This window comes from Protopterus annectens, chromosome 16.part0 (genome assembly GCF_019279795.1).
Source record: "Protopterus annectens isolate FY-2018-M chromosome 16.part0, PAN1.0, whole genome shotgun sequence".
Lineage (NCBI taxonomy): Eukaryota > Metazoa > Chordata > Ceratodontiformes > Protopteridae > Protopterus > Protopterus annectens.
This window is the reverse complement of record NC_056750.1, coordinates 502,186,599-502,211,919: the sequence shown is the minus strand read 5'-3', so window position 1 is coordinate 502,211,919 and position 25,321 is coordinate 502,186,599. Positions and strand designations below refer to the sequence as shown.

General features: G+C 44.8%; 1 protein-coding gene across 11 annotated transcripts in view; it reads left to right on the top strand.

Moving 5' to 3' along the window:
• RIPOR1 (RHO family interacting cell polarization regulator 1) overlaps positions 1 to 25,321 on the top strand; it is a 2,621,322-nt gene that overhangs the window by 2,288,519 nt on the left and 307,482 nt on the right. For all 11 annotated transcript variants that reach the window (XM_044058659.1, XM_044058658.1, XM_044058663.1 and 8 more), the window contains one exon: positions 13,918 to 14,076. In XM_044058659.1, the coding sequence (XP_043914594.1) occupies positions 13,918 to 14,076 (159 nt within the window). The remainder of the gene's footprint in view (positions 1 to 13,917; positions 14,077 to 25,321) is intronic.

The following is a 25,321-nucleotide window of genomic DNA, read 5'->3' as shown; positions in this document are numbered from 1 at the left end:
AACTTCCACATTGGATTTGAAAACTGTTCTCTTGTTTCATCTAAGCTTTGTGATGCCTTCTTAAGAGGCAGTCTTTTGTTGAAACCACCTTACAAAGACCCAACTCCACCGTGGGACTTGAATTTAATACTGGAGGCTTTAATTCACTCTCCCGTTTGAACAGCAGCAAAATTTGATCTTAAATTCCTAACTTGGAAAACAGTTTTTCTAGTGGCTATTACCTCAGCCATTGTCCTCTACACCTCCTTACTTGATTTTTCATAGGAATAGAGTAGCACTACTAACTAACCCTTCTTTCCTTCCTAAGTTGGTGTGGAATTCAACATCAATCTGCCTGTCTTCTTTCCAAAATATGAAAACAAAGGAGAATACGTGTGTTGCACTTGTTAGGTGTTCATAGACCACACTTACGTAGAATGAAAGAAATTAGAAAATCTGATCAACCATATATCTCTCATGCTGACTCCAAATTAGGCAAATATACCAACTGTATATCCTTTGTCTACAATAAATTGGGTATCTCATTACCAAAACCTTTAAGAGCCCATTCAACTAGATCCATGGCAACCTCGTCAGTATTTTTATCTAGGCATTCCATGGACAACATATGTGCAACTGCAACTTGGGCTAATCCTCATGCCTTAATTACTCAGTACAAACTAGGTCTGGTCTTGAGGGGAAGAGCTGCCTTTGTTTAGCTGTGCTCAAGAAATCCTTCCTTAGAGTCTACCCCCAGTTTCAGGTGGCTGAGGACTGTGTCCCAGCTGTTGAGGAATGAATGACAATTGACGATATCAGGTAAAGAAGTTATGTATTTACCATAATGTTCCATCTGTTTTGAACATTTTTTATTCTTCCTCAACCCCCATCCTTTGTTGTGATAGACTTCTGGAAGAATGAGGCTTTTAAAGCTCACAGTCACTAATTTCACTAACTAGTCATTCATAAAAAGAAGCATTTGTCACATATGCAGGGGTTCTTCTGAATACTACAAAGTTTTTGTACTTGTTATGTTAAAGTAGATAGCACTATGATCAGACAAAGGACAAGGAGTAATATTAACTTTTTTTTTTTAAGTCATTTGAGATGCACACACTATTCTTTGTATATCAAAAGCATAGTAATATGTAAAGAGCAGTGAATCAGGTTCAGAAAACTCTTGTATCCTTAAAGAACTCTTAAGCAAATTCAAATTTTAGTTGCATAGCTTACAAAAACCTCTGTTTAAGGCCTCTTACAGTGTTCAAATGTTTGAATATTGAAATGAGAAACAGGAGTGGCAATTTAAATATGTGCTGCTTTAGCCATCAGTTGCATGTAGTGTTTTGTAAGGCTTTGATTTAACAGGTTTTGAGGAAGACGTTTGACAGGTTTTTGTCACCCCCGTACTTTCTGGAAGACAGGTAATTTAATTGGAATTTGGAATAGTTGACATAAACAATAGCAAGAAGATTATCTGTGTTCAAAAGATTCAAAAAATTTGGAGTAAAAAAGATAACGCTTCTGTAATTGGAATATCAAGATGATCATATTGATCACTACTGCAGTAGTCTTAGCTTGTATGGGTTATATCCTACCATAATAGCCATCCAGATGTCCTTCAAGGATGCATCTGCAGTCCTTACAAATGGGTTGTCCTGTCGTCAGGCAGCCCTTCGGTCGGCCGGATTCCAAAGTCTGGGTCTGGCCTCGGCTGGTGTCGCACTTCACCCGACGTCATAGCTGCAGTTCTTCGGGTATAAAGGCATCAGCCAACGCCATTTTCCTCAGTCTTTCTTGCGTGGCTCAAGCAGAAGCTGTTCGCAAGTGCCGGTCGGTCAGAACCAGAGATTACTACTACAAGTACCGAAGACTTCTAAAAGCTAAGTACCCGTTGGGGACTCTTTCTTGCCTCAGCCGATGTCAGAAAAAGTGAATAACTGTTTAACTTGTGGGAAACAAATACCTCATAAAGATTTCCACTCCTACTGCTTATCTTGCTTAGGCCCAGACCACGACGTAGCAGCTTGTCTAGCCTGTGCTTCTTTCAACCGACGGACGCTTAGACGCCGGGTCGGAATTTGCTGAAGAGTTTTTCGCCCGCTTTTGCTTACATTATGCCGGATGCTCCGACTGCAAATTTCTAAAAACAAGGAAAAGGACCGACACTCGCGGTCCGGGCGGTTTCGCCGAAACCGCGGTTAAGCCTACCGCGAGTGTCTCGGTTTCGCTGAAACCGAGTCCACGGTTCTTCCTTCAGCCGAAAGCTTGCCACTTACCGAGGCCTCTTCCAGCTTGGCTGAAACTGCTACTGAAATCCCACCTGCTCTTACAGGTTCACAGGATTTATCTGATACTATCCCTTTGGATATTTCTACCCCTGCACGTGGAGCTGCTAGGCCTCCTGCATCCATGTCGATTAAGGCCTTTGCCAGGGCTAAAGCAGCAAAAACTACCAAAACTGTGCCTGCTAAGACCCCTTCTCACAGGCCTAGTTCTAGTTCACAAATGCTTAGTCTAGCAGAGGATCTCATTTCTTTGATCCGGGGATCCCAACCACATCCAGACAGGGCCTCTCACCCACCTCCAGAGAAGAGGACTAGAGTAGAGCCCCCTGAGCCAGTTTCTTCAGATGGCTCCTCTGATGAATCAGATAATTCAAACCCTCCAGAGCCCCTCTTTTCTCCTTATGAGGACTCTGATGCAGAAGAGTCCATCCCCTCTGCCTCTCCGCCTGAGGAATTTTCTTTTGGGGAAACCTTGCATGCTATGAGGGAACAATTTCAATGGCAGGGCCAGGATTTTTCAGACTCTAGAAAAAGGCTTAGGACCTTTTTGCATTTGCCACAGCATAGGCCTTTAGCCATTCCTCCAGTACTTACTGTTGTGGATGATGCTTTTAATGATGCTTGTACTGCTCCTGATTCTCTTCCTCCGGCCCCTGCTAAGCCCGATAGGTACTACAGGGTTCCGGACACACATTATCATTTGTATAAGGCCCTTTGCAGATCCCAAACTATCTCCCAGGGACCCAAGGCTGTAGCAGCTACCTCTACCAAAACCCTCCCTCTGAAAGGGAATCTAGGTCCTTAGAGAGATGGGGTAAAAAAGTTTACACTTCTGCTACTCTTTCAGCTAGGGCCTTGAACTGTCAATTCCACATGATTCAGTATCAGGAATTTATGTTACACCAGTTAACTAAAAAACTGTCCTCGGATGAACCATTAGACAAAAAATCTGTACAGGAAATGGTCCATAACATTCAGCAGGTCAGTAATCATTCCTTAAAATGTGGCTATCATGCACTGGAGGCCTCCTTTAGATCAGCCATGACTGGCACAGTGATCAGAAGACATGCATGGTTAAAAGAACAGTCCTTACCAGACCATGTAAAATCAAAGCTCCTAGATGCTCCCATGGATAAGCTCAATTTGTTTGTCTCCCCTGCACAGCAGGTGCTGAAGAAGGTGGAAGAGAAAGCAAAATCTGTCCAGACAGTCAAGGATTTCTTGCAGGTCCAGCCTCCAAGGTTTAGCAGGAACTGGCCTTCCAAGAATTGGTCCTTTCCAGACACCTCCAGAGCTCCGAGAGGCAGGAATAGGCGCTCAAGAGGCAGGGGTCAATCCAGAGGTGCCTACAGGGGTCATCAGTGGCAGGCTAACAACCAGCGAGGTACAGCCACAGATCCAGCCACCACCACTTCCACAGGACAATCACAGTGACTTGGCTCTGGCACCGCCTACCAGGGAACAACTAGAGGCACCCTTAGGTGGGAAGCTAGCCTTATTTTCAGTAAACTGGCATTACATCACAGGAGACAAATGGATTTTACAGACAATAGACCAAGGTTACAGGTTTCACTTCCATACTCTGCCAAGGAAGACAGGAATGCCAAACCTACCTCCAAATCAGAAGACATAAGCTCTACAACAAATAACTCACTTACTAAGGATGAGAGCTGTAGAAAGGGTACCATCTATGGAACAAGGACAAGGATTTTACTCCAGACTCTTCCTGGTACCAAGAAAAGAAAACCAATGGAGACCTATTCTCGACCTGTCCGCTTTAAACACATACCTCACTGTTCCGAAATTCAAAATGCTGACCCTACAGCAGCTTCTTCCCATGCTGGGCAAGGAGTCTTGGCTGGTAACTCTAGATCTCAAGGAGGCATACCTGCACGTCCCCATACGACCAAATTGCAGAAGATACCTCAGATTTCTTGCAGGATCAGAGCATTATCAATTCTCAGCATTGCCCTTTGGCTTATCTACTGCGCCCAGAGTATTCACGAAATGCCTGGCATCAGTAATTGCTCATTGCAGACTTCAGGGAATTCAAATTTACCCTTCCTGGATGACTGCCTGTTACAAGCGGACAACAAAAACAAATTAACAAAAGATTTGGAAAGGGTCATTCATCTACTGCAAGCCCTGGGATACACAGTCAATATAAAAAAGTCAAGGCTGATACCATCCCAAAGGATAACCTTCTTGGGTGCAGACCTGGACACATCAAAACAAATGGCATTCCTGACAGTAGAAAAACAGGAACAACTCCCTCTCTACTTCATGGCATTAACAAAGCAGAACCAGCTAACAGCAAGAAAAGTCCTGCAAGCTCTCGGCTACATGGCATCCTGCATAATATTGATTCCACATGCCAGACTACATATGAGAAAGTTACAGTGGTATCTAAGGAATTTATGGTCTCAGCACAAGCACAGCCTAGAAACCCAAATTCCAATAATCCCATGCCTGAAGCAAGAATTCCAATGGTGGGCTCAGGCCTGTCAATCAAACAAGGGACTACCCTTCCACAGCACTCAACCAAGCCAGACCATCACAACAGACGCCTCAGACCTCGGTTGGGGGGCACACATGCTGGACAGGTGCATACAAGGCTTATGGACTCAAGACCAGCTGCACCTACACATAAATCAAAAGGAAATGCTGGCAGTAAAACTGGCAATTCAGGCATTCCGACCATTTCTTCGACAGGGTCAACTGCTGATAAGGACGGACAACACCACAGTTATGTGGTACATCAACAAACAAGGAGGCACACATTCATACCCCCTATGCCGGATGGCAATGGACCTCTGGAATGTGGCACTGAGCTTCAACATTCAGTTACAAGCAATTTTTGTGCCAGGAAAAGAAAATACTCTAGCAGACATCCTAAGCAGAACTACCACGGATGCCCACGAATGGATGCTGCATCCGGACATCTTCAAAACCATTACAGGGAAATGGGGACTACCAGAAATAGACTTATTTGCATCCCCACACAATCACCAACTGAAAAAATTCTGCACAAGGACGTACCACCCACTTGCTTGGAAAGTGGACTCCCTATCTTTCAGTTGGAAAAACCTGACAGCATATGCATTCCCACCTCTTCCTTTGATGCACAAGGTGCTATTGAAGATCAAAGAGGACCGTCCAAGGATCATCCTGATAGCTCCAGACTGGCCAAGGCAACATTGGTACCCATTACTGAGGAGCATGTCTCGGGAACAAATATGGCCTCTGCCCCTGGTTCCCTTGCTGTTAACACAGAACAACTTCAAAACCCTGCATCCAAACCTGAAAACACTGCAGCTGGCTGCCTGGAACATTGCCTAAGGCCAAATGACCCGGATTTATCTCAAAGGGTTAAGGACATTCTCTTGGAGGCTCGCAGACCCTCAACAAGAAAAAATTATTCAGCGAAATGGAAAAGATATCTCATTTGGAGTACTGCAAAAGGAGAGAATGTGTCACTTGCAAACATACCTAACATCCTGGAATACTTGGCAGAGCTCTTCCACAACGGCCTGTCCTATTCTTCCATTAAGATTCATGCATCAGCTATTTCAGCAGAATACAACTTGGATCCTCCAGTCTTCTCTCACCCTCTGCTCAGGCAGTTTCTGAGAGGAATTAAAAATGTAAAACCACCTAGGAAGCCACCATTGCCAGCATGGGACTTGTACTTTGTGCTAGAAAAGTTGACACTCCCTCCTTTCGAGCCAGCAGCTACAGCAGATTTACAGTACTTATCATGGAAAACTGCTTTCCTGCTTGCAATCACTTCAGCAAGAAGGGTATCTGAGCTACAGGCATTAATGGCAGTACAGCCCTTCCTGATCTTCCATCAAGATAGAGTGTCCATGAGAACTAATCCTACTTTTATGCCAAAGGTGGTCTCCAGGGTATCTTTAAATCAAGCTATCCACCTACATACATTCTTCCCCAACCCACAGAACAGGGGAGAAAGGCTGTTACATACCTTGGATGTACATAGACAATTACGTTACTACCTGGACAGGACCAAGAGCAATAGAAAAACTGACCAGCTACTGGTAGCATATGCAACAGGAATGGAAGGAAAAGCAATTTCAAAACAGACAATCTCTAAGTGGATAGGAAATTGCATTAGATTCTGTTACTCCTACCATGGGAAGAAAACTCCAGAAAACATCAGGCCTCACTCTACAAGGGCTACAGCCACTACCACAGCTTTTTTACGAGGAGTGGCTACCAAAGACATTTTAGAGGCTGCTACTTGGAGCTCCGTGCATACATTTGCCAAGCATTATAATTTACCTTTATACTCCAGATCCCGAGCAGGTTTTGCCACTGTTGTTTTGCAAGGGATCTTAACTACACCATAATCTTATTTCTCCTCCTCCCTCAGTTTGGCTATGGTATTCTACCCATTTGTAAGGACTGCAGATGCATCCTTGAAGGACATAGTACAGTTTTGTACCTACCATAAATGTAGATGTCCGATAGGCATGCATCTGCAGTCAGGATTACCCACCCTCCTTCCCTCTGTGGTACTCCTAGGGTATTTGCCCATCTTGTAGCTAGCTGGGGGAATCTATTATGGTGTATTGTTTGTATATATGTACATACATGCTTATTTTTGTTTGCTCTCTATTTGGAACCATTTGCATTTATCCAAATTAAGCCTTCCTAGAGGGCACCTGGCATCTGGGGCAAGAAACACTGAGGAAAATGGCGTCGGCTGATGCCTTTATACCCGAAGAACTGCAGCTATGACGTCGGGTGAAGTGCGACACCAGCCGAGGCCAGACCCAGACTTTGGAATCCGGCCGACCGAAGGGCTGCCTGACGACAGGACAACCCATTTGTAAGGACTGCAGATGCATGCCTATCGGACATCTACATTTATGGTAGGTACAAAACTGTACTTTTCCAGAACTTCAGGGCACCAGTCATGTGCCAATAGTGTCTGCAATTTGAGCTGAACTGACTAAAAGACAAGTTTGGGCACTATGCCCTTCAGAACTTTACTGCCACTGAAGAGTACACTCATCTGAGACTTCTGTTCCTTTGCTGGGCAAATAATTTGCCTCTGGGGGGAAAAAATCCATTCAGTAATTTTTGTTTATTATTGATATTTCTCTCTTCAGGAAAGTTATTTTAAAGCTGAGAGTTTGTGTTTTAATAGACTCCAACAAGACTGTATTGTACTTTAAAAGGGAGTTTTAAAACTTGTTTAAAGTAACTGAAAATCATTTTTTTCTGTGGAGAAATTGCATTTATTTTACTTTGTGAGATTGGAAAAGTGTTTTGAAGTCTTTTTTTTTTTTTTTTACTGTGTTTGCCTCTGAAAAAGTGACTTTTTAAAGACTTTTAGATTTGTTTTGCTTATTTTTCCAGGGAATAGGCACCATTTTTGGCTTGACCATAGAAAAGTTGATGGGTCCTATGGTTGGTCGGTCTTCCATCCACAAAAAGAAAAATTTAATCAAACAGCTTTTGCCATCACATCAAGCTAGCAATTTGCCTCAGCCACAGGTGGGTGACTCTGCTGTGGCCATTAGTTGTATCTCAGATAACTCAACTTTTGTCCCAGATCCCTCTGGTGTAGCCCCTTCAACCACTATGGACCGGAGGTTAGTCACATCTGCAGCTGGTGGGGTCCCCTCAGTAGGCAAAGAAGAGCCACTCTTTTTGGCCTTGTGAGAAGGAGCAGGGAATGCTTCCCTGTTTTGTCTGAATGTTGTGCACATCCCTGGGGAAGCTGCTGCTGCATTTAATAACACTGTTAGTCCCATTTTATTCTGTCAGAAACAGAAAATTAAGCTTGTATCTTCTACTCCTCAAATTTCCTTAGGTAGGAGTAGTTTACTGGGTCAGACACAGGATTTAGTTCAGGCTATTGATCTTTTATTTTTTAAGTAGTTCCTGGAGAGAGAGAGAGAGAGATTGATTATTTCCTGAAGAGATTCAAGATTCTGAGTCTTGACTCCCTGACAGATACTGCAGATGTTTGATGCAGAGTACAGCTCAGTTTCTGGTTGTTCCTGTTGGAGGGGGGGGTCTCTTTCTCTATAATGTGCCAGTGTTTTTAGTGGGAGAACAATGATGTTTCTCCCAGAAAATACTATATGCTACTACAGAAGGAATTTAGCCCGCACCAATTCCTCTAGTTCCGTCACTCACTTTGGAGGATGTGTGTTACTGCTTGCATTTTCCCTGTTAGTCAGCCAGCTGCTCCTAAAAAGGCAAGTAGGATTCATAAAGTTTCTCAGTCTTTTAAGTTTTTATATACTTTTCCAAAACCTAATTCAGCAGCTGTAACTTTAGTTAATCCTTCTGCTGCTGGGATTCTCTAACTCCTCTTCCAATTTCGTTAAGAAACAAAATGTAAACAGTCTCAGTAAAATACAGGTAAATAGACAATCTGATGTCTGTTTTTGTCCGATTCAGCATTTGGGTTGCCTGATCCAGTCGGATCAGACTAAGACATCATCTTCTAGAGTTTTTGATCTGAGACTTTGATGCTTCCCTTACCCATAATTCCCTCCTGTCCACCAACTTACATCAGATCTTGTGTGTGGTTCTTAGATACTATAGTTGTATGATATAGCTTTTGGGTGTTTTTAAGATATCTGTAGGGTAATAGAAACAAGCTACCTGTTGGATTTTTTTGGCGTGTCTTTTCTAGTGTTTTGTACCATTTTTTAGATTTAAGGTTATAGTTAATTTTTTGTAGGATAAGCATATTGTGTGTTAAATATCACAGTTTATTACATTTTTTTATGTCAGACAAACCTCAGAGTTTTAAAAAGTGCTTGGCTGGTGGACATAAAATTCCTCCTTAAAACACATACTCTTTTTGTATTTATTGTTTAGCTGCTGTCCATCTTTAAGCAGACTGTGAAATTTGTGTTACTTGTGAGTTTATGGCTATTCTTGGCAGGAAAGAAAAACTTATTTTAAAAGGTTTACTTCCCCCTCAGACAAGATCATCTTCATCTTCCTCTGTGCGTCTTCTACTAGGCCAGCTTCAGCTTCCCCAAGAAGTAAAACAGAAAAAAAGTAAAGGGAAGATGAGTCCAAGTAGAAACACAGAGAAGGAGAAATGTATAAATAAAAAGCATCAGAAGAAAAAAATGTTAGCGCAAAAGAGAGATGAAATATTAAGGAAAAGGTCCCAGGATCTGAGTGATCTTTCGGGTCTGGTACTGAAAATACTAGGGAGGGTAGATCGACCAGCTAGTCTGATCCGAGCTGCCTCTTCTTGAGCTGGATTTTCACTGGAGCCAGTGAGTCCTTGGCTCCATTCACCTGTTTCACAAAAGAGATATTTTTTCTAGGTCTTCATTGGTGGTACCATCATAGATGTCTGTCTGATCCACCAGAAGCCTTACTGAAATGGATGCCGACTAAATGATGAGGAAATTCTTAAGGACACAGATCCAACTTGGGAGTCTTCCAGTTGCCATCCCCAAGGGGAGCTCCAGGTACAGGCCTATCGATCCCTTCGCCCTTTTCTCCATTATCAATTCACTGCTTGGATATAATTTTCTCAACTTTGAGCCCTTTTGGCACACCTCAGTCAGATCCGACAGTTCAGGGAACTTCGGCATCGGCTACACTTGTTACTCTCTCCACTAGATTCTTCCAGATCGAGATTAGTCTCTGATCAAGTGTATGTATCAGGTTCACGGTGGTGGAGTCCGCTCTGAAGTTTACTGAGCCATCTCTTCCTCTTGAGGCATCAGCACTCAATAACTCTGGTCTGAGGTCATCCTTGGAGCCAACATTGATTGGACCAGGAAAAATTCCTGAAACTTTAGATAGGGAGGAATACTTCCTTGGTACTGATTGCTGCACCACCTTTCAAAGCTATTAAAAGGGTCTTGACTGGACGAAGAAGGAAGGTGTAGACATTGAGTTTGAATCTGTCCTGACTCCCAATGGATGCATGTGACTTATTCCTTTCATTCTAATCAATGGGAATGTGATAAGAAGATGTGATTAAAAAAATATAAGGGTTTTCACCAAAACACTCTTGGAGACAGACCCTGTCTGAGGCAGAAGGGGGAGGTGATTCAAATGAGCATTGCTCCAGGAGCAGAGAAGGACCGCATAGTCAGGGTTTTCACGGTCCCTTCACCTAGAAGCCCTATCAGAGCTCCTGAAGGGTTACCCAACTGCTACACTGTGGAGGCATTTAACCTTACACCCACAAGCCTGGCTGAACATTACATTGGATTCCTGGATACTAAGGATACTCACCAGATGCTACTCAATTAAATTTTTGTACCCTCCAAAAAAAGAGATTAAAGATTCCCAGTGTTTTCCATAGTCAGTTGGAATGTGTAGCAACAGAGGTTTCAAAGTTGCTAGAAAAAAAGAGTCATCCAACAGGTCCCCCCAGACCAACTGGATCCGGAATCTGTTCTAGGTTCTTTTTAGTTCTGAAGAAAATGGAGGACCTCAGCCACCGTAATCAATTTGTGAGAACGTTCCAAATGGTCACGGTACAGTCCATGTTAGATCTATGCTCTATAGATCTTTAGGACACCTACTGTCATACAGAGAGGCAATCCAGAAGATTCTCTCTTTATGGTTGGGGCCAATCATTTTCAGTTCAGAACACTGCCTTTCATAGGTAGGTACTAGGCTATTAGCCCTAGGGCCTATATAAGCCTAGCCAAAAAGGTACCCTGGCTTTTGCCACCCAAGAAAATCATTTTCCTGTGCCCCGGTCTTTCAGTCTCACCATAGCCCCTCAGGTGTTCACCAAGATTATGGTAGTGGCAGCCACTCGCCTCCAACTGCAAGAGATCCAGGTCTTTCCATATTTAGAAAATTGGCTCCTAACTGTTACTTCCAGGGATCTACTGGTATAACAGGCAATACTACTCCATCTTCCAGATCTACTAGGAATTGCATTAAATCATGCAAAACCCCAACTGTTTCCCACAAAGCAGATAGTTTGTAAGATACCATATCAACACACGTCTTCAAATTGCCAAATTTTGAGAGGCTAGGGTACTGCCCTTAAGACTAACATCCTCTCAAGTAGTCCAACTTTCCCATCTTCAAGCAAGGTTGATTCTCCATTTGTTAGGTTTGGTGGCTTCTACGGTCACTTTAGTTCCACTTGTGAGATACCACATGAAAATGTTATAGTGGACCCTCTCACTCTAATGGTGACAGTCTACACCCCCTCCATACCAAAATTTGTTTCTCACAAATTTGCAGAGATCGTATCAACTGGTGGATAACCTCCCCATCAGTCACAGAAGAGAGACCTTTTTGTCCAGCGGTTCCCTGGGCCACATTAACCACAGACTCTTCCCTTCTGGGGGGGGGGGGGTGCATTTTGAGGGGAAGATTGTTCAAGATACCTGGTCACGTGCGGAAGCCAAACTTCACTGTAATATCTTGGAGATGAGACTTTACAGGACTCCTTACCAAAGAGTGTGATATCCATCCAGATAGACAATGTCACTGGTCTGGTACATTAACAAACAAGGAGAATATGATCATACTCACTTTGCCGGGAGTCCTTTAGAGTATGTGACAATAGGCTGCGTCTTTCCATCATTTTCTGATAGCAACACACATACCCAGGGACGTCAAATGTACTAGCGGACAAATTGATCAGGTCAGTCCTATTGCCTCATGAGTGGTTTCACAATCAGACATTGGCAATAGAAGTTTTCAGCCACTGGGTCCAACCTTGCTGCAACCTCTTTGCCTAGTACATGAACAACAAGTGCAGCAGTTAATTTGTCCTAATCCCTCCACAGACCTAGTCACTGAGAGATGCTGTAGTCCACAGTTGGTCTCTGGCTGTTCTGTATGCCTTATACCACTCTTGACAAAATGCATTCAGAAAGCCACAAGGTGAAAGACCAGGGTGATGCTCATTGCTCCTTTCTGGCCCTGGCAGATTTGTTTCCCCTTCCTTTAGCTTCATTTAATATACCTGCCTTAGGTATTGGATCCCAGCCCAGATCTTCCAAGTCACCCATCCAGATTGCCTCTACCTGATGTACAAGCCCTAAAGTTGACTGTATGGTTGCTTCCATTTTGAAGGTACTCAGAGATGCCAGGTTTTCCTCACTGGTGGTTCATTGTATTTCTTCTTCATAAAAACAGTCAAACAAAAAGATTTATCATAGCCAGTGGAAAAGATTTTCTCTCTGAGCATCATCGAGGAGATTGGATTTATTCTCTGCTCCCCTCCCATCCGTTTTGGATTTCTGTCAGAATTTTTTCAGCAAAGTTCTAGTTTTTCTACTGTGAAAGTCAAATGGCTGCCATTTCATGTTTTCACAAAGGGCATAATGACTCCTCTGTTGCCCCCAAATCTCCACAATGCTTTTTCTCAAGGTAACTCTCCTGCTAAGAACCCCATATCTGCCATAGGATGTCACGGTTATGCTTCAAGCCCTGTCTCAGAAACCTTTTGAACAGGCAGGCTCAGTGAATCTTAAGTATCTCTTTGAAGACCATTTTTCTGCTTGCAGTTACAGCCACAAGACAGATTTCTGAATTACAAGCATTGTCATGCAAACCACCTTGTCTCATTTTCCATAAAGACCCAGTAACCATGAGAACAAATTCACAAATATTAGATATGAAATTCACAAAGAAACAGTGGGAGGACATATGTATAGCTACCAAATATGCAGCAAAATCTAGAAGTTTTAGAATTTTTACTTTAGTATTTGTACAGATAACTTTTATACCCAAGCAGACTCCAAACATTTTTTCTTGACGTAGATGACAAATGTTGGAGTTGTAATGGGGGAAAAAGGGGTATCTGGGAACATATGTTCTTGAAGTATAATGAGTTGGCAGACTTTACAAATTCCCTACAGAGTATTCTGTTCTGTCAGAAGTGCTAGGGGAGCAAACGAATCTCACAAAGGAATTTTTTTTTTTTGAGCTGGGATACAGAAACTAAATTGCATAGACTTCGTAAGGCTATGTTAAGTTTAATTCTGGTGGCTGCCAAAAAAGCAGTTAACTAAATAAATGGAAATCAAAATCTAAACCAAATTTATTTGAAGTACTGAATATTGTAGCAGAGATAAAAAAAAACAGGAAATGGAATCCTTAGAAAAGTATAGAAGTAAATTGCATAGAAAAACAATGGGAATTGTGAGAACAGTACGTGCAGAAAAATGTTTTGGAACAGGAACAAGGTTTAAGAGATGACAGGAATTGAACAATTAATGTAATGTTGCGTTGTTTGTGGTATATAACAGTATTTGTGATCTGTAATGTTTGGAAATGTGAACTTGTTAATATGGTTTGATTACTTTCATATAAATACAAGTTTGCCTATGTCACAAATGATGATTCAATAAATGTGTTTAATTGCTGCTGATTGACTTTTTAAGTCTTAGATCATCAGAATGTAGCCCTAATATATATAACAGGCTAAGTAAGCTGGTACATGTCATGGAAATGTTTATAGCAATGCCAATGACTATGCAGTAGAAATCTTCATCCCAGGCAGTTTAAAAGACAATTAGCTATATTGAATATATCTGTGGTGTATTCTGGGTCGAAAAATTTGTTGTTGTAGTTCTGATTTGACTGTTAAGATTTTATTGTATACTGACTTTACAGATGTGTATTTTAAAGATACTGATGGAATATCTTTCTGCAGTTTTTATTAAATTTGCAGAACTTGTGCTGGACAGAAGGCTGCCAAAACGTTCACGAACTTCATGCAGTGAACCACTAACAGTATTCCAGTACTGGAATTACTTGGATTCACAGAATATTTCACAATTAGAGCAGTACATCCTTGAGTTGGCAGGTGGAGGTATGTCTTTTAAACCTTTGTTCTTTCCTTGATTCTGCTTTTAAAGCATAAGTGACTGTAAAATTTAAAGTGTTCCTTTTTTTGAAGTACTAGTACAGTGTTTGCAATTTGTGAATGAGTTTTATAGTAGTGCAGTTTTTTTTATTTAATATTTCATTCCTGTTTTTTTTTGAAACTGTTAAAGTTCAGAACTTTTTAAATTTATGTGAATGTTTTTGAGCAATCTGCACATGTTACAGTGAATCACTAGAAATAGCTGTATTGTCCCCCCTCCCTACCCTTATGGGCTGTAGCAGTAATGGTAACACCATTGAGAGAAAAGATCTGACTTCATGTCTGCATGTCCTGCATTTGTGCCATTCTAGTGTAATGCAGGCAAACAAGGCCATTAAGTGTGTGTGTGTGTGTGTGTGTGTGTGTGTGTGTGTGTGTGTGTGTGTGTGTGTGTGTGTGTGTGTGAGAGAGAGGGAGAGAACATGGGTTGCCAGTGGTATGATAACACACCAAAATAAGCAAAACTGGAAAGAAACAAAAAAACGGTATAAGCTCCAGTAACCACGACACCATAGAGTAAAATAACCAGTGAATTTATCCATTTGTTCTGATATCTCGGCTTTTTGCCTTCAGTGGAATTGTTAGGGAGAAAGTTGTGTGTTGTGTTAACATGGCATTTTGTCAGATGTGTAATATTTGTGTATTTGGCGGGACCAAAGGGGGCTAGGTTGTTGCTGTTTTTTGCTCAGTGTTATGATGCAGGTATGCAGGGTGGCCACAGTGGTGCAGCGGTTAGCTTTGCCGCTTCACAGCAAGAGGTTCTCTGGTTCAATCCTCGGCTGGGGTGCCTTCTGTGCAGAGTCTGCATGTCCTCCCTGTGGTCTCATGGGTTTCCTCCAGGTGCTCCAGTTTCCTCCCACATCCCAAAGTAGGTGGATTGGACACTCTAAATTGTCCCTAGGCATGAGTGTGTGTGTGCCTTCTTTGGAAGGTTGGGTGCCGGGCCAGCAACTCGACACCATAAAACTCCACTGCCAATCATAAGCGGACAGCTGTGGCGAACCCTAACTGGGAAAAAGCCAAAAGAAGAAGTTGTAGATATGCAGAGAACAAGTTTGTACAGTATAGTCTACTCAGCTCACTTAGATTCATTTAATTAGAAGTATAGATGGCAGAAGAAGTACAGAGTTCTGTTTTGAGGTCATGTCTTAACACTTACTGTTGGCATGTTTGCGAACTTGACATAACATTATAGAACCAGATGGTGCACTTAATCATCAAGACATGAAAAGTCAGTCCTCATCTGTGTAATTCAATGATGTTTATCCTAGCCTCTTTCAGTATTCTGACTAGAATAACCTGTGATCCAGAAGTGTTTTTCTTGCATCCAGTGCCATCCTGGCAAAGCTAAGTACTTTTGTTTGTTAAATTTCATGATCTGACGTTTTAACTTCATTCTTTCTGCACATATGGGTATACGGATCCGATTCGGATCCGAACCGGCAAGCATCAGCTCCAAGCTCCTCCCTTACCTATATTACATCACTTCCTCCTATCTAGCCCCAGATCTCGTTTGCCGCTCTGAGTCAGCATCGTGGTCTCTGAGCTCTAAGCAAGGTGGTAAGGTTTTTTAGTCTTATTAGTGTAGTTGGGTGTGAATACCTTTCCCTTTTTTCCTCCCTTCTTCGCGTTTGGTCGTCATGTTAATTGTAAAAAAAAAAAAAAAAAATGTATAATTATGGAGTTTGTATAGTACTGTTTTGTAGTCTGGTTTCCTGCCTAGGCCCGGTCCCAAGAGTGTGTGTGTGTGTGTGTGTGTGTGTGTGTGTGTGTGTGTGTGTGTGTGTGTGTGTCTGTGTGGGCCGTTAGGGCTTTTCCTGATGTCCTTCAAGGATGCATCTGCAGTCCTAACATATGGGTTGTCCTGCCTCAGGCAGCCCTTCGGTCGGTCGGATTCCAAAGTCTGGGTCTGGCCTCGGCTGATGTCGCACTTCACCCGACGTCATAGCTGCTGTGAATTGGGTATAAAGGCATCAGCCGACGCCATTTTCCTCAGTCTTTCTTGCCGCGCGGTGCCCGAAACAGAAGCTGTTCGCAAGTGCCAGTCAGTCAGAACCAGAGATTTCTACTACCGAAGACTTCTAAAAAGCTAAGTACCCCGTTGGGGACTCTTTCTTGCCTCAGCCGATGTCAGAAAAAGTAAATAATTGTTTAACTTGTGGGAAACAAATACCTCATAAGGATTTCCACTCATACTGCCTTCCTTGCTTAGGCCCAGACCACGACGTATCAGCTTGTCTAGCCTGTGCTTCCTTCAACCGGCGGACACTTAGACGTCGGTCGGAGTTTGCAGAAGAGTTTTTTGGTCCCGCTTTTGCTTACAAAATGCCGTCGGAGACTCCAACTTCACAATTAGCTAAAAAGCGTAAGGAAAAGGACCGACACTCGCGGTCCGCGGTTTCGGCCGAAACCACGGTTAAGCCAACCGCGAGTGTCTCGGTTTCGGCTGAAACCGAGTCCTCGGTTCTTCCTTCGGCCGAAAGCTTGCTTCCGATAGCCGAGGCCTCTCACAGCATGGCTGAATCCGCTGCTGAAATTACCCCTGCTGTAGCAGACACCCAGGATTTATCAGATACTATTCCTTTAGACATATCTACTCCTGCACGTGGAGCTGCTAGGCCCCCTGCATCTGTGTCTATCAAGGCTTTTTCTAGGGCTAAAGCAGCTAAATCTTCTAAGGCCTTGCCTGCTAAAACCCCCTCACACAGGCCTACCTCCAGTTCCCAAATGCTCAGCTTGGCTGAGGATCTCATTTCTTTGATCAGGGGATCCCAACCTCACCCAGACAGGGCCTCTCAACCCCCTCCAGAGAAGTGGCCTAGAGCAGAGCCCCCGGATCCTGTTTCTACAGACTATTCCTCGGATGATTCAGAAAACTCAGGTCCTCCAGAAGGCCCATATTCTCCTTATGAGGATTCTGATGCAGAAGACTCCATTCCTTCTGCCTCTCCTCCTGAGGAATTTTCTTTTGGGGAAACCTTACATGCTGTGAGAGAGCATTTTCAATGGCAGGGCCAGGATTTTTCAGATTCAAGGAAAAGGCTAAGGACCTTTTTACATTTACCACAGCATAGGCCTTTAGCCATTCCTCCAGTACTTACAGTTGTTGATGATGCTTATAATGATGCCTGTACTGCCCTGACTCTCTTCCCCCGGCCCCTGCCAAGCCCGACAGATATTACAGGGTCCCGGACACACACTTTCACTTGTATAAGGCTCCTATTGCAGATCCTGAAACCATTTCACAGGGCCCCAAAGCTGTAGCAGCTGCCTCTGCCAAAACCCTCCCTCTGAAAGAGAATCTAGAGCATTAGAGAGATGGGGTAAAAAAGTTTATACTTCTGCTACTCTTTCGGCTAGTGCCTTAAACTGTCAATTCCACATGATTCAGTATCAGGAATTTTTGTTAGACCAGCTAAATAAAAAACTGTCCTCTCCTGAACCTGTAGACCGTAAGTCCCTTCAGGATTTGGTACATAACACTCAGCAGGTCAGTAATCATTCCTTAAAATGCGGCTATGATGCACTGGAGGCTTCCTTTAGATCAGCTATGACTGGAACAGTGATTAGAAGGCATGCCTGGTTAAAAGAGCAATCCTTACCAGACCATGTAAAGTCAAAGCTTCTAGATGCTCCCATGGAGAAACAAAGTTTGTTTGGCTCCCCTGCACAGCAAGTGCTAAAGAAGGTGGAAGAAAAAGCAAAATCTGTCCAAACAGTCAAGGATTTCTTACAGGTCCAGCCTCCGAGGTTTAGTAGAAATTGGCCTTCGAAGAATTGGTCCTTTCCAGACACCTCCAGAGCACAGAGAGGCAGAAATAGGCGCCCAAGAGGCAGAGGTCAATCCAGAGGTGCCTACAGGGGACGTCAGTGGCAGCCTAACAACCAGAGAAGTACTGCCACAGATTCAGCTACGACCACTCCCACAGGACAGACACAATGACTTGACTCTGATACCGCCTACCAGGGAACAACTGCAAGCACCCTTAGGCGGAAAGCTTGCCTTATTTTCCGTAAACTGGCATTACATTGCAGGAGACAAATGGATTTTACAGACAATAGACAAAGGCTACAGGTTTCACTTCCACACTCTACCAAAAAAGAGAGGAATGCCAAACCTACTGCCAAACCAAAAAACAAACACTCTAGCACAAATCAACCACCTACTAAGGATGTGAGCTATAGAAAAGGTACCGCCTATGGAACAAGGACAAGGATTTTACTCCAGACTTTTCCTGGTACCAAGGAAAGAAAACCAATGGAGACCTATTCTCGACCTGTCTGCTCTGAACACATATCTCATTGTTCCAAAATTCAAAATGCTGACCCTACAGCAACTTCTTCCCATGCTGGGCAAGGAGTCTTGGCTGGTGACTCTAGATCTCAAGGAGGCATACCTGCACGTCCCTATACGACCAGATTGCAGAAGATACCTCAGATTTCTTGCAGGATCAGAGCATTATCAATTCTCAGCATTGCCCTTTGGCTTATCTACTGCGCCCAGAGTATTCACGAAATGCCTGGCATCAGTAATTGCTCATTGCAGGCTTCAGGGAATTCAGATTTATCCATACCTGGACGACTGCCTAATGCAAGCGGACAACAAGACCAAATTAACAAAAGATTTGGAAAAGGTTATACAACTACTGCAAGCCCTGGGATACACAGTCAACATAAAAGTCAAGGCTGGTACCATCCCAAAGGATAACATTCTTGGGTGCAGAACTGGACACATCAAATCAAATGGCATTTCTCACAGCAGAAAAGCAAAAGCAACTACCACTCTATTTCATGGCATTAACAATGCAGAACCAGCTTACAGCAAGGAAAGTCCTGCAAGCCCTGGGTTACATGGCATCCTGCATAATATTGATTCCACATGCCAGGCTACATATGAGGAAGTTGCAATGATACCTAAGAAATGTATGGTCTCAACACAAGCACAGTCTAGAAGCCCAGATTCCAATAATTCCATGCCTGAAACAAGAATTCCTGTGGTGGGCTCAGGCCTGTCAGTTGACACAAACCTCACCCAAGCCAGGCTATCACCACGGACGCCTCAGACCTAGGCTGGGGGGCACACATGGTGGACAAGTGTATACAAGGCCTATGGACACAAGGCCAGCTGAACCTACATATAAATCAAAAAGAGGTGCAGTGAAACAGGCACTTCAGACATTCAGACCTTTTCTTCAACAGGGTCATCTGCTGATAAGGACGGACAACACCACAGTCATGTGGTATATCAACAAACAGGGAGGCACACACTCATATCCTCTATGCCGGATGGCAATGGACCTGTGGAATGTGGCCCTGAACCACAACATTCAACTCCAGGCCAAATTTGTGCCAGGAAAAGAAAATTCACTAGCAGACACCTTAAGCAGAACTACCATGGATGCCCACGAATGGATGCTGCATCCAGACATCTTCAAAACTATTACAAAGAAATGGGGACTACCAGAAATAGACCTGTTCGCATCCCCACACAACCACCAATTGAGGAGATTCTGCACAAGGACATACCACCCACTTGCTTGGAAGGTGGACTCCCTATCCTTCAGTTGGGAAAACCTGACAGCATATGCATTCCCACCTCTTCCTTTGATGCACAAAGTGCTACTGAAGATCAAAGAAGATCACCCAAGGATCATCCTGATATCTCCAGACTGGCCGAGGCAGCATTGGTACCCGCTACTGAGGAGTATGTCTCGGACACACGCATGGCCTCTACCTCTAGTTCCTTTACTGCTAACACAGAACAACTACAAGATCCTACATCCAAACTTGAAAACACTACAGCTAGCTGCTTGGAATATTACATAAAGCAAAATAACCCAGACTTATCTCAGAGGGTTAAAGACATTATCCTGGAGGCTCGCAGACCCTCCACAAGGAAGACTTATTCAGCCAAATGGAAAAGGTACCTCATTTGGAGTGCAGCAAAAGGAGAAAATGTATCATTAGCAAACATAGCTAACATCCTGGAATACTTAGCAGAACTTTTCCACAATGGCCTTACTCCTCCATTAAGATTCATGCATCAGCAATTTCAGCAGAATACAACATGGATCCCCCAGTCTTCTCTCATCCTCTACTCAGGCATTTTCTGAGAGGAATTAAAAATGTAAAGCCTCCAAGGAAGCCACCTTTGCCTACATGGGACCTTAACTTTGTGCTGGAAAAGTTAACACTTCCCCCTTTCGAACCAGCAGCAACAGCAGAATTACAGTTCTTATCTTGGAAAACTGCTTTCCTGCTTGCAATCACTTCAGCAAGAAGGGTTTCTGAATTACAGGCATTAATGGCAGTACAGCCCTTCCTTATCTTCCATCAGGATAGAGTGTCCTTGAGAACTAATCCTACTTTTATGCCAAAAGTGGTCTCCAGGGTATCATTGAACCAAGCAATCCACCTACCAACATTCTTCCCCAACCCACAGAACAGGGGGGAAAGACTACAACATACATTGGATGTGCACAGGCAATTGCGCTACTATCTGGACAGAACCAAGACCAACAAAAAAACTGCCCAGCTTCTGGTAGCATATGCAACAGGAATGGAAGGAAAAGCAATTTCAAAACAGACAATCTCAAAATGGATAGGAAATTGCATTAGATTTTGTTACTCTTTTCATGGAAAGACAACTCCAGAAAACATCAGACCTCACTCCACAAGGGCTACAGCCACTACTACAGCTTTCCTACGAGGAGTGGCTACCAAAGACATTTTAGAAGCTGCTACTTGGAGTTCCGTGCATACATTTGCCAAGCATTATAATCTACCTTTATACTCCAGATACCGAGCAGGTTTTGCAACTGCTGTTTTGCAAGGGATCTTAACTACACCATAATCATCTTAGTGCCTCCACCCCCAGTTTGGCTATGGTATTCTACCCATATGTTAGGACTGCAGATGCATCCTTGAAGGACATAGTACAGTTTTGTACCTACCATAAATGTAGATGTCCGAGAGGTATGCATCTGCAGTCAGGATTACCCACCCTCCTTCCCCTCTGTGGTACTCCTAGGGTATTTGCCCATCTTGTAGCTAGCTGGGGGAATCTATTATGGTGTATTTGTTTGTATATATGTATATACATGCTTATATTGTTTGCTCTCTACTGTTTGGAACCATTTGCATTTATCCAAATTTAGCCTTCCTAGAGGGCACCTGGCATCTGGGGCAAGAAACACTGAGGAAAATGGCGTCGGCTGATGCCTTTATACCCAATTCACAGCAGCTATGACGTCGGGTGAAGTGCAACATCAGCTGAGGCCAGACCCAGACTTTGGAATCCGGCCGACCGAAGGGCTGCCTGAGGCAGGACAACCCATATGTTAGGACTGCAGATGCATACCTCTCGGACATCTACATTTATGGTAGGTACAAAATTGTACTTTATCCACTATGGCTGAACAGCCTAAGGTTCTTTTTAAAAAATGCACAGAGTGTGGTCATAAGCTCTCACCAGCCGATGGCCACACTCTGTGTGTTCTATGTTTAGGGGTCGCCCATCTGTCCGCATCCTGCGACATTTGTTCAGGCTTTAACCCTAGGGCACTTAAGGATCATCGGGCTAAGCTTGTGGCTACAGGTCTGCTACCAGCTTCTGCCCTGGAGTCTGCCTCGGTTTCATCTCCAGCCAGTGACACTGTGCAGGCAGGCACTCAACCTCCCACCAGGCCTGCTACATCGGTTTTGTCCCAGAGAGGTAGGGACAGAAGAGAAAAGGAGAAACTCCACAAGGAGAGGGACAGGCCCAGAAAAAGATCACCGGACAGGGAGTCCTTTTCCAGCCCCTCTTCTAAGGCACCCAGGTCTCGTTCTCTCGGCTCTGCTCTCCCCGTTTTTTGCCGGAGCAGATGGAGTCATCGGAGCCGAGGCACTCCCCTCAGATCCGGCCCAGACCTGAGTCGGTCACTTCCTCCAGGTCGACTCTGAGTGTCTCCGACCTAGATATGGACAGGCTGATGAAGAGGGTCATCCAGAACCAGATTCAGATGGGAGTCTTTCCAGGGCCCCCTCCCATTGGAGAGGGTCCCTCTACAACTATGTTCCACCCTATTTCTCCTTCCCCGATCCGACCTGATGCTTCGGGGTTGTCAGGTCCGAGACCTTTCAGAGCTGTTGGGTCAGTGCCGATGGTTCTCATTTCCTCGACACCGGCCGTCACCTTGAGTTCCTCGGATCCGATCTTGGATCCAGGAGACTCACGGAGCTGTGGTAGGGGAGTTGGACCCGAGGGTCGAGATCTTGCTCTTTCGGATCCCATCCTCAGTGCCCAGACTACCCTGCTGTTGGCTCAAATCTCTGCTTCGGATCCGGGGAGAGCCTCATCCTTACGAGCTATGGAGGCGTGCTCTCCATCGGCATTCAGGGCAGTGGAAAGGGTTCTCTCCCAGGGGTTGAGGCCACAGCTTACCTACTCAGATCCTACCCAGACCCCTCTGATTTTGGATTCTGCTCCCATTACCCTGTCTCAGGGACAGCCCATGCCAAAGCATCCCCAGGGTGTTCCCCTCAGGCTTACAAATCCTCTTCAGACAGTCCCGCTGGAGAGGAACCTCGTAAGCACAAGTGTAAGAGGAGGCACTTGGACTCCCCTGAGTCCATTACCACCGATATGGACTTGGATGAAGGAGGGGGTTCCCCCAGATCACCTACCGAGGATGTCTTGTTTGGAGACATTATGGAGATCCTCCACCAAAGAGGAGGTTGGTCAGCCCCCAAACCCTCTGCGGATGAGTCCATATTCCTGGAGGCCTTTGGCGCGGGCCCATATACTTCCTGGGTCTCCCCTCCAGCTGACCGTTTGGACCTTATCACCACTAGGGCATGGAAGGATCCTGACACCGTAGAGCCTATACCCAAAAGGCCATACAGAATTCTTTCCCCGCCATCAGACAGGTAGGCATGGTCCAAGGGAGCCCCAGTAGACACTTTGGTGGTTGCAGCAGCCACAAAGAGGGAACTGGCACAGGAGAGTTCCTGGGTTCATCCACCAGACAAGGAGTCCAGGTCAGTGGATCGTTTCGGGAAGCGCATGTACTCGTCAGCGACATTTTCTATCCATGCGCTGAATTACTTGGCACATGTCATCCGACTGCAGCGAGACCTTATATCGGAACTAACTGAGTCGCCCCCGGAGTCTCTTTCGCAGCAGGACAAGCAGTCCTTTATGCGAAGATGACTACACTGAAATCAGTGACAAATACCTCTGTGCGTCTCCTCTCTCATGCTACGGAGGGAGCCACTAGAGCTGCTGGTACAGGCGTTGCCTTGAGGTGACATGCCTGAATCAGGCTGTGTCATGTTGCGGACCCCTTTAAGGCGTCTTTCATCAACGCCCCTTTCGATGGATCATCCCTCTTTGGGAAGACTGTACATGACACACTAACCCAGAGTGAGAAGGATGGAAAGACTTTGTCAGCTGTCGGAATCCGCTTCTCTAACCCCTAGAGGTCCTATTCCAGGAACCAAAAGGGGCAAAAGAAGATGTGGTTCCGGAAATCACAGTTTTTCGTGACACTCAGAAATATTCGTCCCCCAAAGGCAGAGGGGGACATGACCAATGCCGTTCCAGAGGCAGAGGGGGTTCCAGAAACTTCGGGTCTAGGGAACCCTTTTCTAACAGACCCCCACACAGCAACCCTGAGGGGTTGCTCTACTCTGGAGGCAGTCGGGGGAAGATTTTCCTTACATCCAGTTGCATGGGAGTCCATTACTGCAGACCGCTGAGTGTTAAACATCATATCCAGAGGATATTCTATCCCCTTCGTTTCATGTCCCATAACTCCAACACGCCTTCCAGATGTTACACCCGCTCACAGGGAGGCTGCAGCATTAGAGGTTTCAAAGCTGCTACAAAAACGAGCCATCGAGCTGGTCCCCCTAGATCAATCCGGGTCAGGCATCTACTCCAGGTTCTTTTTAGCCCCAAAGAAGACGGGGGACCTCAGGCCCATTCATGACCTGTCTATCCTTAACCTGTCGGTAGAGAAACAAAAATTCTGGATGGTCACTCTACAGTCCATTCTACCATTTCTGAAAGAATGCGACTGGATGTGCTCATTAGACCTCCCGAACGCTTGCTGTCACATCAAGGTCCACAGGAGCTCCAGGAGGTTTCTGCGCTTCCGGCTAGGGGCCAGTCACTTTCAATTCAGAGCCCTACCCTTCGGTCTCACCACGGCCCCCAGGGTGTTCACCAAGATTATGGTGGTCGTAGCGGCTCACCTGAGACTTCAGGGCATTCAGGTATTCCCCTACCCTAGACGACTGGCTCTTCTCTGCATCTACCAAACGTCTCTTGTGCCAGGCCCTACACTACTTCCTCAGTCTGGCTCACAAGTTAGGCATCACAATCAACCTCAAAAAGTCCTACCTGACTCCAGTTCAGATCATAGACTTCATCGGGGCACGGTTGGATTCGATTCAGTCAAAGATTTTTCTCACCCCGGAAAGGATAGAAAATCTCAGACTCCATGTATCAGCGATCTTCGATCACTCGGTAGTCACAGCAGCCGATGTTCTCAGGGCCCTGGGTTCGATGGCAGCCTCAATCTCTATCCTCCCTCTTCTTCACATGAGAGTCCTTCAGTGGAATCTAGCAGTTCAATGGTCCTGGCTAGACGTCCCGATGAGTTTCCACATCCGAATCAACCAGACATGCAGAAGATCACTCCAGTGGTGGCTTCAGTCAGCGGGCATTTTTGCAAGGTGCAGCTTTCTAGCCCCTCTGGCTCAAGCCACAGTGACCACGGACACCTCCCAGCTCGGGTGGGGGGCACTTCCTGGGAAGAATGGTCCAAGGCACGTGGTCCCTTCCAGAGACCAAGCTACACATCAATGTCCCGGAGATGAGGGCAGTGCATTTAGCGTTGAGAGCCTTCCACCCTGTCCTACCTCCAGGGATGGTAGTCATTCAATCAGACAATATGTCTGTAGTCTGGTATATAAACAAACAGGGAGGGACCCGATCCTACCCCCTTTGTCACGAGGCCATGAGGGTTTGGAAGTGGACCATATCCACCAGCTGGTTTCCTCATAGCAATGCATATCCCGGGATGCTCCAACATTCTAGCAGACAGTCTCAGCAGGGCAATCCTTCTGCCTTACGAGTGGTCTCTGAAACAATCAGTGACAGAGAAAATCTTCCTTGTTTGGGGTTAACCTTGCTGCGATTTCT